Here is a 20,065-nt window from a genome sequence, read left to right as displayed (position 1 = left end):
CTATGATGCTGATGCAACTGAGCTACTCGAGTTTTTAAGGTGGAAAAATCTTTCACGCCAGCAGGAAATTCACAAAGCCACCATGATGTTTAGATGTCTGCACGGGCTAGCTCCAGAGTATCTGTGTTCAAAGTTTACGTGGCATGACTCTGCTTATGACCTCAGGGACTCTGAAAATAAGCTCAATGTTCCCTTACCGCGCACTAATTATTACCGAAAAAGTTTTAGCTACAATGGCGCCACATTATGGAACAGTCTACCATGCGATATAAGGAACACAGAGTCTCTGGGGGTATTTAAACGTAAGATCAATGACATTCTTTAAGTCTAACGCACGGCACTCACGGAAAACAGCTTTTAGTGTTATAGTATATAGTTTGAGTTTTAAATATTTTAGCGTATGTGATATGTATTTTTTAGGCTGATGAATTGACCGTGTTTAAATAAAAATAAAATGAAATGAAATAAATGAAATGAAATCTTATTCTCACAGTTGAGATCGGCCAGAACAGAAACGAGATTGGTAATATAAAAATCATAACTAACCTATTAGCAGAATATTATTCACATCTGAAGGGGTATTTTAAAAAGAAAATTGCCTTCGAAGACCGTTACATAACAGCATCTTGATTACAAAAGTTGGAGAAGAAGGGGCGTTCACAAGTATCGCCCTCAAGTTGCTACGTGCTAGCCTTAATAACTTTCTAATTGCAAAACATGAAGGTATCACACGTTTACACCTTTAAGAACGAGAGGTGTCGAACGTGACCTTTTACCAGAGAGATTCACTCTTCCTGGACTAACAAATTAACTTAATTAATAACATAGCTTTCCTAAGACACTATCATGAGTTCTAATTGCCGTAGAAACTGAGCAACTGTATCCATGTCAACTTCACTATCATAACGAGGAAAACGTGACCAATTCTACCTTTAAGATAAAGCTTCCAAAAGGAATAAGAAGTAATCAACCTACCTTTTTATAATCCCCTGCAGGAATAGTTTAAAGTAATATAATATTTCCATTCCTTTCCCCGACACCAATATAAGGAAACCCTTACGATATTTCAGATTAAATATAGTCCCATTTTTATCGTTTAACACGGTAGAATCATTCTTAAAAATTTTCAGTTGTCAAAGTTTATTAGAGGCACTGGGGCTACACAAATTGGCCTACAATCAAATTAACGGAGCATTGTTTTCGTTCGCCTACTGCATTGGGTGTTACTGTTCCATGCTAAAGATAATTAAATTTCCAGTTTACATAATTGAATGGTACGAGCAAATCAAGAACTAGCCCACCATGCTACATAAACTAAAAATATGTCATTTTTCTAATTTTTTGTATTCATCCATATAACCATCAATTTCTTCAAATTCTTTGATGCTGTCGTCGTCTTTCCTCCATTGTTTCATCAGTTTATTATAATGCTCCTCGATATCTGGATCCATGCAGTCATGGTCAAGATTGCCGATTTAAGTCCTAAAATAAGATCACCCACGGTCTCACCAAAGCTTTTCCTATTTCCTGCCAGCAAGCACTGAAACTACTGTCATCCACAGAGGCTTGAGAAGCATGGCCTCATACAGTGTTCCCGTAATACTTCACTCTGACGATGGCATATGCGATGCTTATGTTTGTAGTTGGGGGAAGACGATCCCAACCATTAGCAGGAGGGCTCAAACCACAGATATTACTAAGCAGTACTCTTAGGAACGTGATGTGGAAGATTGCAGATGACACGGGTGAGTGATAAGGATACAACTTCCCCTGTTGCGTGGGATTCAGCAGTTTCTTCCTCCCTCTGTACACTAATTGTAATGTGGTGTAATGCACTGAGGTACTTCCCAAAACTGTTTGTAGAGTCTCTGGTGGATGTATTTGGTCATAGTGTCAGTAAAGGTGGCGAATGATTGTTAACTATAATCAACACGTTTACATTCGGTCTTTTTCAGAAAATTTTTAGGCGTTAATAATGCATATAAAACTCACGACTTAACTCTTGCTTTTCAACAATAAAGAACTGTCTTTGTTTTATTTTTCTTTTGACACGAACTTTGATATTTTCATCGCACCAAAATGGCGATTCCAAGATCCACGAAATTCTCTTAGCTTAGGAATTCATTTCGTTTCGCGTGGTTTTAATTCATTTCGAAGGAGTAGTGGTCCAAAAGGTAAACACGTCCTGATATTTAACGTTCCATACTAGTTTATTTTCTACGATTAGAACACCCTAAAACAAAGACACCTAGAGAAGTGGCTACTAGAATTACGAAAAAAAATTAAAATATTGCAGCACATTACTCCAGTTTTGTGTAATCTGCGTTGGCTTCTGTCACCAAAAAGATTGAGTCTAATATTCTCTCTACATAACCTATAAAGCACTTGATGGAATAGCTCCGCTCTACAGCTATGAGCTACTACAGGTTCATCAAATCTCACCCGTAATCTTCGTTCTACATTCAACAGTTTGTAATTGAAAGCATCCAACCATTAGACCCAGCTGTTTAAGATGATAAAGGACTGTCGAGTAAGACGTTCTGAGAAAAGCTTATTCAAAAATGGGCTTTCGCTTTAATTTAAAACAACATCGACAGGACTCTGAGGAAATTCATCCCAAATAGGTCTGCTCGGCCTGCAAACGAATACTTTATCAAGTCTAGGAAAACTCAAGTAAAATTAAACTATTCCCCCATGAACTACCTTTTTTTGTGGACGTCTTATAGTGAACAAGCATGCCTACACCCGTAAAATGCCGAATCGAGTACGATGCCGAAAAAGTACGACGCATAAATTATGAGTGATTATAAAATCGGAACCATGTGGGTATTCAGTAGTTGTCACGCAAGATACAGCTTCGTCAAACTGCGTTAGACTTTACTCTCAATTTTCGGCAATCATCAAGAGTACCTTTGGCCATAAGACACACTGCAGCAGGACTATCAAAGCACCCACTGATTTGGTACGATAGTTGAGTAAAGATCCGCCTTGCCAAATTACAATCGGCCATTTTTTGTTCCCCTTACAGGCACCTTTTTAAGCGCCACTCTCGCTAAAAGCGGTCCTCTCGACTTCCCGTCGGAAAAAAGTTTTCTTTAATTTTTTGCCCATGAAAAGGGTTTAGGGCACATGTTTCAAAAATAGTTTAGTTGTTATCCAATTCTCTTTTTTTGCGTCGCCACAAGCCACAAAATCATTTTTGGCCACACCACCTCTGTGAACAGCGATCGAAAGTATCAATTTCAAAGATTTTGTCTAGCGCGCAGCGATTGCAACAATTTAGCTCACGGAATTCTATCTTGCTACAAGTTACAAGGTGTATTCAGTTAGTTCACAGACAAAATATGGAAACTTCAGCTGAAATATTTTTCATACCAGCGTGATCAGAGGAGACCCTGCTCTTCGACCTTAATTTGCATATCAAAAATTCACTACTTTGTACGAAAGAATTCTCAAAATGCAAGCGTTAATCAGGCCGAAAAAGCATATCAGTGCATAGTTTATACACCAATGAGGTCACGGATCGCCTCAAACCCGCGGGTATATCTCTAGCTTCCATCCACCAACTTCTTAAAAACAACGCAAATCCATGTGTTTGCTCAATTGCGCTCGTGTCAAAGATCATTTGCATGATTCTTGGAATTGACCAAGATCTCCTTTTGACAGTTCAAACTTCGTTCGTTTCTCTTCTACGTTGAGAACTTTAGGGTTTCACAGCAACTGAATGGAGATTAGATGCCGAGTTGTCCTAAAACGTTGCGTAAACGTGATCGGTCGTAACGCTTGCGCGCTTGCGTGACTTACAAGTAGACAAAGGTGATCGGAAGGCGCCTTCTCGATAATTTACGTTGAAATATCAGGTCGTGAATTATGCACAATGTGGAGAAGATCAAACTCGACATTTCCCTGCGACCATCAAAAGCAACTGGACAAATATATTGCGTGACGTGATTGTGCAAATTTTTCTTCTTGCCATATGGCCTGTTTCGCGGGTTCTACAAATTGAAACCAAAATTAGTTAGTGTAACGAATTAGAATCAAAAGTTATTAAAATGGACTGAATTAAATTTTAATGAGAATTTTAACTTTTTAAAAGGTTTACTTGATCCATGGAAAGCAAAGATTGGAGTGGCTTTGGATATTTAAGCCTTGATTTCCCTCCTGGGACGACGTATCGAGTTATTTGAAGTACTACCAGCTATCCAGCGAGATCCTCGATTACAAGTTAATTTTGTTTCATCATCATGACGAATTTTTGTCTCGATTTTTGCGTCCGCTTAAAAATTCAAAACTGTCAAATTTCGTGAGAGCTTGATCTGCTCATGAGACCAGCTGGCATAGTTTACCAATGGACTCAAACTCCAGTTTCAGGATTCATCGGACGTCGTTTCAAAGTTTTAAAATCCACGAGTTTCGCGACAAAAAAAGTTAATGCCTTCCAGGTAAATTTTAGTGAGTTCAATAACAAGCTGGTGGCAGCTTTTACGACAAATGGCGTTGAAAACTCAGTCTCCTTTCACTGCCTCACATTCTTCTTTTTGCTCTGGATGCTAAAAACTACTTTTACTATATTTCCAGTGTCCTTTCAGGTGTTCTGGTGTTTAGAACATACCACTAACTGTTTTATTTTTTCCAAATTAGGGCTGAAATACCCAACGCCACTCCAATCTTTCCTTTGCGTGAATCAAGTAAACATTTAAACGATAAAATTCTCATGAACATATAAAATTCTTTAACTTTTGATTTAATTAATTTTGGTTCCAACTCGTAGAACCTGCGAAACAGGTCGTATGACAAAGAGAAAAGTTTGCACAATCACGTCACGCAATATATCAAGCTGGGTTTGTCCAGTTGATTTTGATGGTCGCAGGGAAATGACGGAAACAAATTTTCAGAAAGTGGGTTAGTTCATCGGGTTCCGTATACTAAATCTTGGGAGAAACTGCAAGAATTGTTTCGGAGTGTATGCGTGTTGTTTTGTAAATATAAACACTGTAACCTATTGTAACTTGTTTTTGTGTCCTTTTAATCAATGCGATATGTCTGTTATGACCAGAGTGCCAAATTTTATTCTTTAATTTTGATATTCTCCACATTGTGCATAGTTCATGACCTGATATTTCAACGTAAATTATCGAGAAGGCGCTTTCCGATCACCTTTGTCTACTTTTTAAATCACGCAAGCGCGCAAGCGTTACGACCAATCACGTTTACGCAACGTTTTAAGACAACTCGGCATCTAATCTCCATTCAGTTGCTGTGAAAACCTAAAGTTCTCAACGTAGAAGAGTTGGTGGATGGAACCTAGAGATATACCCGCGGGTTTGAGGCAATCCGTGACCTCATTGGTGTATAAACTATGCACTGATATGCCTTTTCGGCCCGATTAACGCCTGCATTTTGAGAATTCTTTCGCACAAAGTCTGTGAACTAACTGATACGCAACTAAATACACCTTGTAACTTGTAGCAAGATAGAATTCCGTGAGCTACATTGTTGCAGTCGCTGCGCGCTAGACAAAATCTTTGAAATTGACACTTTCGATCGCTGTTCAAAGGAGTGGTCTGGCCAAAAATGATTTTTGGCTTGTGGCGAAGCAAAAAAAGAGAATTGGAGAACAACTAAACTATTTTTGAAACATGTGTCCAAAACCCTTTTCATGGGCAAAAATAAAAGAAAACTTGTTTCCGACGGGAAGTCGAGAGGACCGCTCTTAGCGGGAGCGGCACTTAAGACAATATTCATCTCTTTACTTGACTGTAATTTCTTTCTCATTTCCAATATTTAATCTGTAAAACTTTAAGAATGCCAGTTTGTTAGAATGGTAACAATGAAGGGAACATAAATTGAATGCGTAATAACTATCACAATGTGATCACACAGCAGTGGTTGTACGTGATTACACCAAAACCCCGGTTTTGGATCCTGGGGTGAAGTTTCTCGAGGATGTTGTAGCGCTTGAACTGAGGGAGTTAAGATTTCTTTACGGCGACGTGTGGTAAAACGTTGCTGTTCTGTTGAGTTCAAAGTTTAAACGAGACTAACTTGCTGTCGAGGTTTCAGTGTTAAGAAGACGTAAAAGTCGGTGTTGAACGTTATAGTTCTCTATAGGACGGCTAGGAAATTTACAAAGTTTTCAAAAACACGTGTTTCACTATTGTTTTGCTCATGTGATCTCTTTAATTTATTATTATTACAGATTACACTTACTAGATTAAAGGTAGACAATAAATTAAATTAATCACTGCGATAAAGAAACGTTGTGGAGACGGAGAAAACCAAAAGCGCTGACGCACCATGCTAGGGATGTCCTACTAATTGAGGTGTAAGAAAAGTATGCACAAATATTAAAATAAAGGTTCTTATTATCCTTAATAGAATTTAAAAAATTTCTTTTAATGACTGCAATACTATCTGATTGTCTAATATGATAAGGTAAACTATTCCATTCGTTCATTAGCTCAGATCTAAGTTCCGCAAAGGGAATGGAAATCGCTATGACGTTGCATAGAGAGCTGATCAAATCTGATTTTGTACGACATATGATGTTAAGTGAAACATCCAAGTTCTTGTTCTTAACCGATAACAACTGTTATTGTTTGATTCATAACTGGACTCGGAAAGAAGGATTGCTGTTAACCCCCAATAATCCCTTTTTTTTTCTTCGTAAGTGACAATGGAGAAGCCAATCAAATGAAATCTTATCTTCACTTTAGGAAACCAATGTCGACAAACGAGGCACAACGCACGAAAAATGTCGCATGAGCGAGAAATGGAACTGCACGTGCGAGAGACGAGGAGCGCGTCGACGTGTAGGCGAAAGGCATATTACTGTAAGTGCTGCTTATTCCATGCATTGCTGAGATCATGGTGTTGTAGAGCCTAAAGCAACATTCGGATTGCACGGTGTGATTGAAACCGTGATTGAATGTGTTATTTTTTCATTGTATAAAAATTACCTCGATTACGTTTTAAAAATTTGATATATGAAGAATACATTAAATAGATTTAGCTAGCTTACTACAATTGTTCATAGTTCTTATTCAGTTGTACATACAGATGGTACGTAGCAATAAAATTTTTTTGCTAGTCCATTAAAATTAAGAGTAATCGAGTTCATGTTTCGAGCCCCCTAAATAAAGGTTTATATTAGTGAGAGTGTTTTGTTTCCCGTAGACTTGTACACTTTTGTATAGATAAGATGACTTTTCACGGTGTGATGTCTTTTTTGTTTTTCCTTTGTCATTTGGGTTGTTTTTCTTTTCATGCGATACATTGGAAAACTAATATTATAGAACCTCTGAAATTAAATCTAAGCTTTTGAAGTTCACATAGGATAAATCAGGTCGAAGAATGTTCAAGTTGGCCAATTTGCATCAATAATTTGTATACCCATGTAGTCCTTCTGCAAGGCCGGGCTTTTCACAAGGGGCGATCAAAGTGACTGTGGGGGCCTGCCATCGTAACCTGTAAACACAATAATCAGAACACTGTGATTAACCGGCAAGGGAGAACAATGCAGTGCATGAATTGTTTCTGATTATTGAGATGGGAGCCCAGCGATGAAGCATGAAATTATGAAAACTACAAACTTCATGATGTGTGTTAAATGGACAAAGTAACAAATCAAACAACAAAAAGGGTGACTGTTGCCGACTTGGTATTAAAAAGAAGACTGACGATCCTAACTAACAAATATCACTATAAAACAAAAATTACTTATAACTGGAGTAATGTAATGGGCAGTACCTTGCATGGGTTGAAGGCTGACATAGTGCACCTCATGAATATGTCCCAGCACAAGAGGTTTGCTTTCATCAACTGGAGAATGTGGCGCAATGATTACATCATGGCTATGGGATAGACCGCTAACCACACGAATGCATGTTTCAAAGTAGTTTGCTGCGGCACATAGAATCACATGATCACCCCAAGCTCCATCCTGTTCCATGCATACTAGGTATTCAGTCCATGTTTGATGTCCATGGACAAAGTGAAACAGATCTGTTCCATCCGGCTGTAAGAAAGATCAGTTAAAGGAAACTTAAAAGGATTGTTCATAGGAACTTGGGCGTGTATAGTACGAGTCAGGAAGTAATTTTGTCAGAATGGTACGAGACGACTTTTAATTAGCAACTTACTGTATGGTAACAAATTTTGTGATTGAAACGTCTTTCAAAACCTCCGTGTATATTCCAAAGACTTTACAACAAGAAAAATCCATCATTAAGAAATTGACTAGAATTCTGTTATCTAATGGAGGTTAAAAGGGAACTTTTTTCAAACTGAAATATCCAAAGGACTTAAAGCCGCGGTAGCCTGCTTCTTCGGACACCACATTAAGTAACATATGAATTTAGCTGCAACCAACATCATTGTGTGGCTTCTTAAATAATAAAGTTAAATCTCTCAAGTTCCCCTTTCCACCAGGAGTACAAGCTGGTGTCAGAGCCCTGCAAAAAAACAATCATTCCATACAGGAGGAGTAAGAGTACTCCTGGTCACTTCACGCTGTGAACACTGCGATAGGTTCTGATAGTGTTAACCAAGTGGCCTGTTTTACCACTTAATACTTATAACATCACGTGACATACTGTATGAAACGCATACATCAACTTACAAGTTTTGGGTTACTCCTGAGGTACTGGACCAAGTTCTGTCTTAATTCGCTATGTGGGATTTTGATTCCCTTAACAATTTCCAGTTGTTCGGACAAGGCATAGAACATGCAATTTCCTAATCCTTGATTGTCAGATATTCTGAAACCCCTGTCTGATGCAATATTCCTTAACCTCAGTGATAGATCTGTTCTGCTCTTGAATTTGCTTGCATCGAGTTGCATCTGCTGAAGTTCCTGGATAATTCGGTCAAGAGAACCTAGAAAAGACAAGGTTCTTATGAATCCAACTGCATGAAGTAAGCGAAACAATCGTCTGCCAGAAAATAACAATCCTCAACCTACTAAGAGAAACTTTGAAGTAAAAAGGCAAAGAAGGACTTGAACCACCAGACTACCGCTGTTTTGTTCAACAACTCAACCTTGAAAAGGAAGCTCTAGCTGTCAATTGAGTAACTTTTTAAGTTCGATATCTGTCTATGAATGAATACACTAATAATCGAGAGAGAAGAAGCAGAGAAGAAAAATTAGGGGCGAGGTATACACTCTGACATATCTGAGTAACTGGAAAAAGGAGTCCTGGAAAAAGATTAACGGGTTTAAAAAATTAACTGATGTATATCCTCTGTCGTATGAAATGTGATTTCTTCAATATTATTTCGAAAAACAACTGTATTGTGAGTAGAACATAGACCGGTTTTGATAGGAACGGCATTTAAAATATAAAATTTACTTTCGTTTTGAGACAAAGCGAAAAAATGCCCCAAGTCTACCTGTTTCAGGCAATTTACGGTAGTTTCCAATTATAATAGGATGAAAACTTCAAATGAGTAAAAGAAATAAATACTACCTAGCCAATCTGTCCGGATCAGAAATTAAAAGAAAATCCAATTTGTTCATACACGTCTTACATCTGTGACTGAAGAGTGCATGGGTATAAATAACAACATGTCTCATTCATAAGGAGCGTGATCAAAAAGACAAGTACCTCACGAAGTTTTCACGAAACATAGCTGACCTGAAGTCGAAAGTTAAGGTGAAGAAACTGTTGAAGCTCCTTGCAACCAGTCTGTACTTCTTTGGGGATGTCAATTATTGTGTGTTAATATTTTAGTACTCACTTGCGGTCAGTAATGGATCAACTGTTAGGTGTTCGGTTGACCTGTCAACAACTTCGACCTGCTGAGTTCTGAAACCTGTGGCTCGTCTTTTAGAAGCTAAAAAGATAGAAAGGAACTTTTATTCAATATCACAGCAAACAATTGATTACTTTTCATGTTTAACATCTTTTTTATACGAGGTATTCATGCTTTCCATCACAGTTAATGAGAGACCGAGTAAGCCGCGGAGCCCACTGAAACACTTTTTGAAGGATAGCCAAAACATTCTCACCATGAACTATGTCCCACACCTTCTCCACAAGAAAGTCACACTGTTTCTCCCAGCTAAACTTCTCTTCATATGAACTCCTCAGTTGTTGAATATCTTGAAGTCGATCTGATCTTTCCTTCTGTCGGATGCCAGCAATTGCCTTTGCCCACTCCCGGGGGTCCTCATACTCCACCACGAATGATATGCCTGATGGTACAGTGCACAGTGCTTCACCAAATCCTGAGTTGCCGCTGACAAGAATGGGAAGACCAGCAGACAACGCTTCTAAGGCGGTCAAACCAAAACCCTCTGTTCTGGAGGGCATGATGCAGAGATCAACTTCACAAAATAATTCTTTCAATCTCTCTTTGCTTTGCACGAACTTCCTCACGATCAGCTGGCTTTTATCGATTCCACTCTTCAGCAAATTTGCTGCAACCTCATCCTGTTTACCGTCAGGTGCACCCACGAATATGAGACTGTAAGACCTGTCTTTTAGTTCAAATATTGCTCTGGCAGAGATATCGTAGCCTTTAAGACTAAAGTCCTCTGGATCACCACGGCCGAAGGTCAGTACCTTGAACTTGTTACTCTCCTTTTTTGCTTGTTTTACGTCATAGAACTCACGGAAAGTTCCAGGAGTCAGTTGAAGGATGTCTTCCTGACTCTTGCATGAGCGGAGCTGAGTGGAGATAGCATCTGTTAGCTTTGGTCCAACTGCTAGCACAGCATCTGCCAACTTACACAACTCCACTTCAGTTAAATTCTTCTCTTCACCTTTGGAAATAGCCTCAGGATAGTTTTTGTGCATTGCAAGTTCTTCGGGTGCAGTGTGCACCACCTGAATCCACTTACAATTGTGAGAATCTCTGATAACTTGGGCTTGCTTACCAAGCTTTGCACTATGACCCAGCACAAAGTCAATGACAAGGTCTTTTGGTGGGAAGCTTAACCAATCAAGAGGATCACTGAAGCCTATCCGTTTCCTGGCTTCCTGGATGGAAACATTGTGACTTGATGCATTTCTCCTCTCGTCTTCAGAACAGGCAGATTGTGGGACAAGGAGAGTAACGTCCACTTCAGAGTGCTTGGCCAACTGAATGGCAAGCTGTCTGTTGATGGTGGACAAGCCCCCCATTGACGAACTCCACTCACTGCCCAGGAGAGTCACCTTCAATGCTGTAGCAGACTTCATTCGACTCACTTGACTTGCTTCACTATGTGATCTAGCAGCTACATTTGAAGAGGGCAAACCCTTAAGAAAAAATGGGTCAAAAAAAGAATATAATAATTACATAAAAAACTTTGGGTGTGTTCCCATAAATTTATGTTGATCAATACTCTACAAAAGAAAAACAAAAAAGTATAAAATTAAAAATTAATTCTGTCTTGTTAGAAATTTTCTTACTTATATTTGAAAACACACGAAATCCCGCGTACCACATCTTGATCAATTGAGTGATATGGAGGATCCACAACGCGCGACAGGTGGATGGAAAAACTTAAAAAGGATTTAAATTCTGCTATAAATACCATGCAACACTCACTCACACTACATTCAGATGCAAAAATATTGGTGTAAAATTATCGATCATGGTAATGCTAAGGAGGATATGTTGCGCATCACTTGATGGCAATCTGATTTATGACGAAATAAATATTTTAAATAGAAAGAACGCTGTAATCGTATCCATTTCAAGCGAAAATGCACATGTCTGCTTTAATAAAATATTATATATGGACTACCATACACGATCAGCTCTTTCTTTGTTGGTGTTTAGAGTTGTTGAGAATTTGACAGCTAATGACAATAACAATCTTGCTGCCCAAACGTTGTTGCTAATCGAGTATGTTACTAATTCATGCCAGGAGAAAAAATCTTTTTCTTACCTTTTCCTCACCAGAAGGAATCCAAGGGGCAAACTGTTGGGCATGAATCCTGTTGTCCAAAACGGCTACAGAATTGGTACACACGGCCTGCTTTTCATCCCCTAAATCTGACTCTGAAATGAAGTGAAGGCATTCCTCTTGCTTACAACTTTCTTCGTTATGTTGTGAGCAGAAGCTGACCACGCGTCCATAAGAACAAACAGGACAAAGGAAACTCACTTCGCATCCAACGTTCTTCACCCAGAAGAACTTTTTCCACACCCGATCAATGATCGAGGTTAGCTGGTTGCGAAAAGTTAGAATTGAGTCAACATCGACCTCATCAATAGCATTTTTTACACTGAGGACAACGACCTCAATTGTGGAAGAGTGGCAGAGGAGAACCAGGGAGAGGTCTTGATTCGGAAAGATGTTGAATCTGGCAAAATTGATATAAGTTTTGGGCAGATCTACGCCGGGAAATTTCTTTCGACACCACTGAATAAATTCCAGCACAAGTCGGGGAAATAAGCCAGGCGGGACCCGACCTGTATCAGATTTGAGGAAAAGAGAGGGGAGTTGGGCAGAGTCTACCAGACTAATAATCTGCTTTGGTGGAAAGGTTCGCAACATCGATGGCACCAAGTAATGTTTGTTGCACAAGTCATCTGATGATGGCCAAGGACACATCAAGCTGAATTTTTCCATAATCGCAATAAGACTCTCGTGGGTTTTTTTCTGAGGAACCAAAGAGTTCCAAACATGTTTGAGGAGGTTTTCTTCCAAGATTCCTTTTTTCTCGAGTTTTTCCCAAAGAGGAGCAAAGTCTCTGTCTTCGTGATAGGCCCTGACAGTTATGACATTCTTGAACACGTCAATCAACCACTGGATATCCAAAGTAACTAACTCACTCAATTCCGGAGAGTCGTCAAAGTGAATCAAAACTCGCAGATCGTGCAAAAAGGTAAGCACTGTCTGTACTTCGTTGTCTTTAATGTTACAAAACTTGGAAGCGATTTTTTTCGCTGTCGAGAGAGAGATAAACTTGTGATCCTTTTCCTTAAGGACGCGAAGAACTTTTTCGTATCTTAACCACTTGATTGGAACAACCTCGTTTACGTGTGGTAACTCTTTAGAAACGACATATACGGTCTCTCGTAAGCGCATGATTTCTTTACATTCGGATTCATTGCCTGACTTAGTGTTATCAACGCAAAACACGTCAAACAAGTGAGCACCATATGGCTTGTTCTTTAAGTCGCCAAATATTTCATTGGCTAGTTCAAATGGATTATGATCGCAATAGGGCTGATCAGCATGTGTGCACACCAGGTAAACGGCGGGAAATTTCTTGAATGGCTTTAGCTTTTCGGGTTCCACTTGCTGGCAATCACTCACTAAGGAAGCCAAAGAACTCATCCAAAAGTCTAAATAATCCAAGTTCGTTTTCAAATTATATCTATCTTCAATTTTTCTATAAACTCCCTGCTTCACTAGCGACGTGGCTTTGTCTCTTGGATTTTTACTCAAGTCATAAACCAAAAAGTAGATTGCTCTTCTTGTGAGAAAGAGGGGGTGCGTCACGTAATACACTGACTGCCCAGCAAAGTCCCACATCATTGTATAGGTGTTTTCTTTGTCATCTTCCCCGCTGTCTCGGAGAAAATGGGAAATTAGCTTCGTAACATCGTCGAAATCAGGCAATTTTTCCAGCGTTGTGGTGAGAAAATCTTCATCTGGTTCTAATTCTGTAGGATTTCGTACTTCCCTCGTTGGTAAATGTGGTTCATCGTCGGCGGTATTGGTTGATACTGGATTTCTAGATGGTTCTGGAAGGTCTGCGTAACTTGGAGTCTCATTGGGTTCAATTTCCTCTGGGGTGTCAAATAGTTCAAAATCATAGCTAGATGACTCGGCTGAGCTTGTTCTTTTATCTTCAGCAATTTTTTCACGCGCCGTCAGTTTGTCTGCAATCCACCGTGCTGCACTATGCTCAAATGAAATAACTGTGGTATCAATGTTGGCCTCCTCGTCTTTTTCTCCTGTCTTCCATATTTCGGTGGTTACTTTAAAATGATAACGATCGACCTCAATTCCCAGGGTGCTGTCTTCATCAGGGTTGAAGCAAATTCCTTTCAAGGACTTCTTCACGCTGGTTTTACCAGACCGATCTTGCCCAACTATCATTAGGGGCACTCTCTTGACACAAGCTTGACCTTCGGCCAGTGCGTTGCTGTAGGCTTCTAAAGCTTGAGGACCGCGAGCACGAATCTCTGGAGGAACTGTAAATGTGACAATCGAGAAACGTATATTAAGAAATCCCAACGATCAAAATCGAATTAAGAGTGAATCAAACAAACAAGAAATCGGTAACATGTAAACAAACAAACAAGAAATAGGTAACATGTTAACAAACAAAACCAAATAATCAACCAACCAAGTCGAGTTTTATTCTAAATACAAATAGGTTATATCTCCTCAAATTCATTTGATGGATTAAGTAATGGGGAGAAATGATTGTTATCGATGGCGTGAGATTTTCCCTTTTAAGCCCACAAATTTGCAATTATTCAATGCATCGAAAAGATAACTCCATGTTTCTTCTGTACATGTGTAGGATCGATCTCAAAAAAGAGAATTACTTTTACTTGCATTGGGGAAAAAGGGTTGTTGTCTGATTATAACTGAAATTTAAACTTCTTTTTTTTACGTTTTATTTAAATCCTACAAGTCAAGATCTGTATTTGCTTATGGGAACTGTCGCGTTCTCGACTGCAATTGCGAATCAATCAAAATTAACAGCATTGTTTACATTTACGGAAGTAAAAGTGTACTGTAAACAACAACAGATGTTGTTGAGTTTAACTTGGCTGGTGGTAAGTATCGGTATAATACTAAGAAACCAAATTAAAATAGAAATTTTGAAGCTCAGGAAACTTTCCTTTTTGTGTGCCATTTGTAGACTGAGACAATTATTCATTAATTTGTTATTACAGCAATACCGCGCAAGTCTATCCCAGAAATGTATTATTTTTGTCAAAGGAAAAGTTAGAGTCGACGAAGTATATTCGAGTTTCAGATATTGCGTACCATAATCTATGACTTCATTAAACTGCAAAGAATCCGTGGATGAACAAAGAACCAATTCGCAGGAGTTAACCAAGTTAGCTAAAGGTAATACTGGATAGCGGAATCTGGTCTGGTGTTCAAATCCTCGTACTGAACTCAAATGTTTCTCTCTGTCTTACGTTCGTGGCAAAAGAATGGCAGCTTTATTAATTCATTTAATCGCCTACCTTTTCTTTTAAATTTTTTCTTTGTCATTATTATGACGAATGTCCAGCGACGATAATTCAGTTTATTTCACTAAACATAATTAAAGAATAGACTCAGAAAAAGTCCAATTTTCTATTTACCTATCCTTTCCAGCCCATTTCTCATTATCTTTCCGGCAACAAAGCCTTGAACTTCTTTGACAAATTCAAGAAAATCGGGTAACTTGCTGACAATCATCTCTGCTTCCCACTGCCCACTCCTGAGTAGCCTATCCCACTCGTCACAATGTAGATGTAGATCAGTCTACAGAAAAGAATGAAAATAAAAAGGATTCATTATATAACCAGCTGCTTCTTGGATAATGTTAAAAGAAACCTCCTTGCTTTCATTAAGCAATGAGGACTCGGTTTGTCTTTATCTAGTAGTCAATACCGATTCTCTGGATCTTTTATCAGTCACAACAAGGCGCCACGATCGTTCCCTCGATAGAATTACACTGAAACCTGGTTTGGACTTGTACACGATTCGTTTGGAAAACCGCTTGTGGGTCAAATGGTATCCTTCTGGGATCTCTTCCGGGAGTTTTAGTCCAAAGGAGTCGTCTTCCTTCAAAGTCATCTCAGAAAGATAATCTGCCAACACGTGTATGACATCTTCTTTGGGTACATGGTCTATATCTGTGGTATTCCCTATTTAAACACAAATGCACACACAAACTGCGAACATTAACAAATACAACAAAACTTGATTCTTCCAGAATTTTTTTTGGCAACGATCATTTTGAGCAGTTTTCCATGAAGATTAACTTGTACTTTTCATCTCCTCCACACGTACGGAAAATTCATAATTTACATCATAGGAGGGTCTCATGCACTCGAGTGATGGCTTTTACGGCTTACGGATAAGATTACACAAATTTAATGATTAATTTTCATTTCTCTAAAACTCATTTACTCGCTCGCTTTAACCATGAGAATCAAGCGACGAGGATAATTCCAGATAAAGCTGCTGTTGGGTTGATATTCAATGTAGAGTGATTTTCTGCAAGGCTGCTGATTTTCACAAGGCGAATAAACTTCAAGGCTTATTAACCCTAACCATAAATTCTTGTCTTGGTCGTTAAAGTCAAGAACAACGATCAGAATAAAATACTGAAATAGAGCGGTGTTCTTCTTGGATTTTAATTCGTGCCTTATATCTTCCAATTGGCTTTTCCTCCCCAGCTCGATACAAACTAATTACGCCTTTTAGAGCACCCATCACTCACAAACTTAGTGAGGAAACTGAAGATCCTAAAACTAGTCAACTTGCTTTCAACTCTTTTCACGCACGGAAAGAAGACACTCCTGCATGTCCTGGTTCGCGGAATATGACTGCGGGACCTGACTCGAAGGTCTTTGTTTTCGGTATCAGGATAGAATGTGTAATCGTCACAACCGCATTGGCCACAATTCAAGAGGCATAACATTCTGGGATTTTGACATTTTGAAATGACACATCGTAGATAGGAAATTTTCACGCCGAGTTAATTTTTTTTAAAACTAACGGTTAAAATTTGTAACTTTTCCACCATTTTCTAACCCAGTTGATACCTTCTCATAAAGCCTTTTGTGATAGTCGTAATTGGTTTCCGCGGTTTAAAGCACGTAAAATCCTAAACATCGCATAGAAGACTCCGACAAAGAGAAAGGTTGAAATTCCTCTGTGCTCTAAGGCTCTTAGGACTTATAGAAGCAAATTATTCCTTAGCCTTTTATGGCATCAAAATTTGCAGACCCTGGTACCTGACGTGATGGGAAACCAGCTATGCAACGAGAGTATTTCCACGGAACCTACCTGTTCGTTCACGTATGGTGAGTCTGCAATCAAATTCACACCCGGGAAATAAAATATCTGCTTGCAAATATCTTCGCGAGGGGAGAACTATCCAGCCTCGACTTCGTGACCGAGTGGTTTCATCGGTGAAGTGGATTTCCTTCAGGATGTTCTTGACGTCACTAAATGGTACTGGAATGCCTTCCAATTTTTTCTTGAGATCCTTTCTAGCCACCCAGACCTAAAAGCGCACATTTAAAAATATTTTGTTGAGCTATACAACTCAAGCTTTCATCGAATCCTTCTAGTTACGTCTTTAGAAATGAATTGCTTATGTTGTTGTTGTTATTCATATTCAAAACAACCTTATTTGCGATGGAAAAAAAAATAAATGCAACTCGTGAGATTCAACGAGAGTGCCAGTAGGGAAGAACTCAATCTTCAAGCCAAAATGAACCTGACCTTAACCCAAGAAATTACTGAAAATAAGATATTTTTCATGTACGTAATGATAAAATAAATTTCCAGAATGCCTGCGTCAGAGCTTCCTAAACTTGCAAAAAGGTTTTTGCTTCGACAACTTGGCGAGGCATTAAAATTATTGATGTGTCATAACCCTGGCAAATGCAGGAAGATATTTTATCGGGAAGAGGGTATTGCGGCATGATAAAAATGCAATATGAGTTAATGTTGTTACTCGTTTAACTGAACTGTTTCGGCCTCTCTCTGCCTACGCACTATATCTGCTGTGACAAATGAAGAATTTATCAAAAAATATATGGCTTTATGTTCGGAGACAAAGAAGTGGCTGAGTTTAGATTATTGTACTTTTTGAGGTTTTAAAAAATACCTCCATCGAGATAGCTACTTGGACAACCAAGATGGCGGGTGGTCGTGGTCTATCGGCTCCTCGTTCTGTCTGCATTGTATTGTATTTTTATCTCTGTTTTACCAACTACAGCTTTCAGAAATCTAAGCAACATCAAAGTCAAGCATCCTACACTCCTAGCGTTTTAGACTATCAAACACGAAACTTCGGTACGACGAGATCGAATGGACTTGTTTCAAACTCAACGCGAGTTCTCCTCGGTTGCCGGCTAATGCTCAAGGATAAAGAACAGTTTACTGCTACTTTGAAAGAAGTGCCTTGGGATTGCGCGTTTGTTTTCGATGACCCCAATGACGTTGTCGACACCAGGTATGAAATATTTAATGGTTTTGTTGACAGTTTTCTTCCTCTTAAAAACAAGCGAGTGAAGCGGAAAACCCAGCCCAAATGGTTTAATGACAACATCGTAGAACAAATCAAAGCGCGTGATGAACTTCTCACCAAAGCCAAGAAAAGCGGAACAGACAACGACTAGCTAAATTTCAGACGTGCGAAAAATAGCGTGGCTAACCAAATTAAGCAAATAAAGCAAGCATACTTCTCACTCTCTGAGAGCTGGCAAGACTCGCGGAAACTTTGGAACTTGATCAAAATTCCTGTCAGGGAGTGACAGTCACGATTTTAGTCTCCAGCGGCTAGTTGATAACAGTGAGATTATTTCGAACAAAGTGGAAATTACCGAGACACTGAACAGCTTCTTTGTCAACCAGCAAAACAACCTAAATCCCCAGCCAGAGCTCAAAAATGATTAGCACTGCCAAAACTACTAAGAATTGCAGCACCAGCCAGCGCTGATTCCCTCCGTCAGCTAATCAATTACTGCATCGACACACAGACATCCCCTACAAAGTGGAAAGTCGGTAAAGCGACCCCCACTTACATGGAGCAAGAAAGTTGTGATGACTAGAATAATTATCGACCGATAACTGTGCTTCTGATACTTTCTAAGCTATTTGAGAAGTATATTTGCGACTACTTGTACGACTTCCTTGAGAAAAATGCATTACTTCATCATCTCCAGTCCGGATTCCACAAATTCTACTCAAACGAGACCGCCCTCACTCGACTAGTCGATCAGCTGTTCCTAGACTTGGACAAAAACAGAGCAACAAGGCTAGTATTTATTGACTACAAGAAAGCATTTGACCTAATAGACCTTGATCTCCTTCTGACAAAACTGAATGTCTCTGGGATATATGGTAACGAACTAAACTTACTACGAAATATCTGAGTGGAAGCAAACAGTACGTAGTCATTGACGAATGTCGCTCCTCCCCAGCAGCTCAGCGTTCTACCGTCGACATCTATGCGGATGACACCACTCTCAGGTTCTCATCCGACGTGACAAATAGACTTTTTGGAATCACATCAGCCCTTCAAGAAGACCTAGATGACTTTTCGTTGTGATCGGCTGCCAAAAAGATGGTGACGAACGCCGCCAAGACGAAATGTCGGTTAGTGATCAGGAAACGCCTTGCAAATAAGATCGTCGATGGTTCATTAACTCTTCATGAACAGGTGGAGAGTCAGAAACTCCTAAGGCTTACCATTGACCCATACCTAAACTTTAATGTTCACTTTGAAGAACTGCGTAAGAAACTATCCTAAAGAATAGCACTGCTTAGGAAGATAAGAAGATTCCTCCCCATTGAACAGAGGACATTATACTACAGCACAATGATAAAACAACTAATGTTAAGTGGATCAACTGCTTGGTCGAACTGTTCAAGTGATAACATAACGAGAGTCTTTAAGCTTCAAATCGCGTTGCCCGAATTTTCTTGGAAGCTGATACAAGGTCGAACAGCGTGAACTCTTTAAGAAATTAGAGTGGCTTCCTTTCTATGACGAAGGTAAGTTAAATAAGAGTACTTTAGTCCTTATGCATTAAGGAAACTGTCCCACTACCAAGTACGATTTACTCAAATTCAATGCAGACCTTCACACACGAACTGTTTATTATAGTAAATTAAATCTCATCTGACCTCGTTTCAATCGCGAAACCGAGGGAGGGAGGACCTTTAGCGTATCTACCACGAGATTGTGGAACCAGCTATCCATTAACTTAAAGAAAGAGGCGACAACAGTAACTTCTTACAGAGAGGCCTTTGACAGACATTATTAAACGAGCTATGATGATGTAGAACATTTCAGTCCGAATGCGATTTAACCCGACCCAAGTGGCATATTTCATTTTATCTAGTTTTTAGCTTGTATTCTTATGGACC

The 20,065-nt window shown here is 39.2% G+C and overlaps 1 protein-coding gene across 4 annotated transcripts in view; it reads right to left on the bottom strand.

Moving 5' to 3' along the window:
• Nucleotides 1–6,171: 6,171 nt before the first annotated feature.
• LOC131788618 (uncharacterized) overlaps nucleotides 6,172–20,065 on the bottom strand; it is a 30,872-nt gene continuing 16,978 nt past the window's right edge. For 3 of the 4 annotated variants that reach the window (XM_066160652.1, XM_066160653.1, XM_066160655.1), the window contains 9 exons: nucleotides 16,970–17,189; nucleotides 15,566–15,822; nucleotides 15,274–15,436; nucleotides 11,879–14,139; nucleotides 10,010–11,243; nucleotides 9,739–9,834; nucleotides 8,621–8,877; nucleotides 7,750–8,017; nucleotides 6,172–7,467 (listed from right to left, as the gene is read on the bottom strand). In XM_066160652.1, coding sequence (XP_066016749.1) covers nucleotides 7,436–7,467; nucleotides 7,750–8,017; nucleotides 8,621–8,877; nucleotides 9,739–9,834; nucleotides 10,010–11,243; nucleotides 11,879–14,139; nucleotides 15,274–15,436; nucleotides 15,566–15,822; nucleotides 16,970–17,189 — 4,788 coding nt within the window. In that variant the 3' untranslated portion in view covers nucleotides 6,172–7,435. Of the gene's footprint in view, nucleotides 7,468–7,749; nucleotides 8,018–8,620; nucleotides 8,878–9,738; nucleotides 9,835–10,009; nucleotides 11,244–11,878; nucleotides 14,140–15,273; nucleotides 15,437–15,565; nucleotides 15,823–16,969; nucleotides 17,190–20,065 lie in introns of those variants that run through there. The other variant, XM_066160654.1, reaches the window with a different exon arrangement.

This window comes from Pocillopora verrucosa, chromosome 13 (assembly GCF_036669915.1).
Source record: "Pocillopora verrucosa isolate sample1 chromosome 13, ASM3666991v2, whole genome shotgun sequence".
Taxonomy (NCBI): Eukaryota; Metazoa; Cnidaria; class Anthozoa; order Scleractinia; family Pocilloporidae; genus Pocillopora; species Pocillopora verrucosa.
Note: the sequence above shows the minus strand (reverse complement) of the source record. Positions and strands in the feature narration are given on the sequence as shown.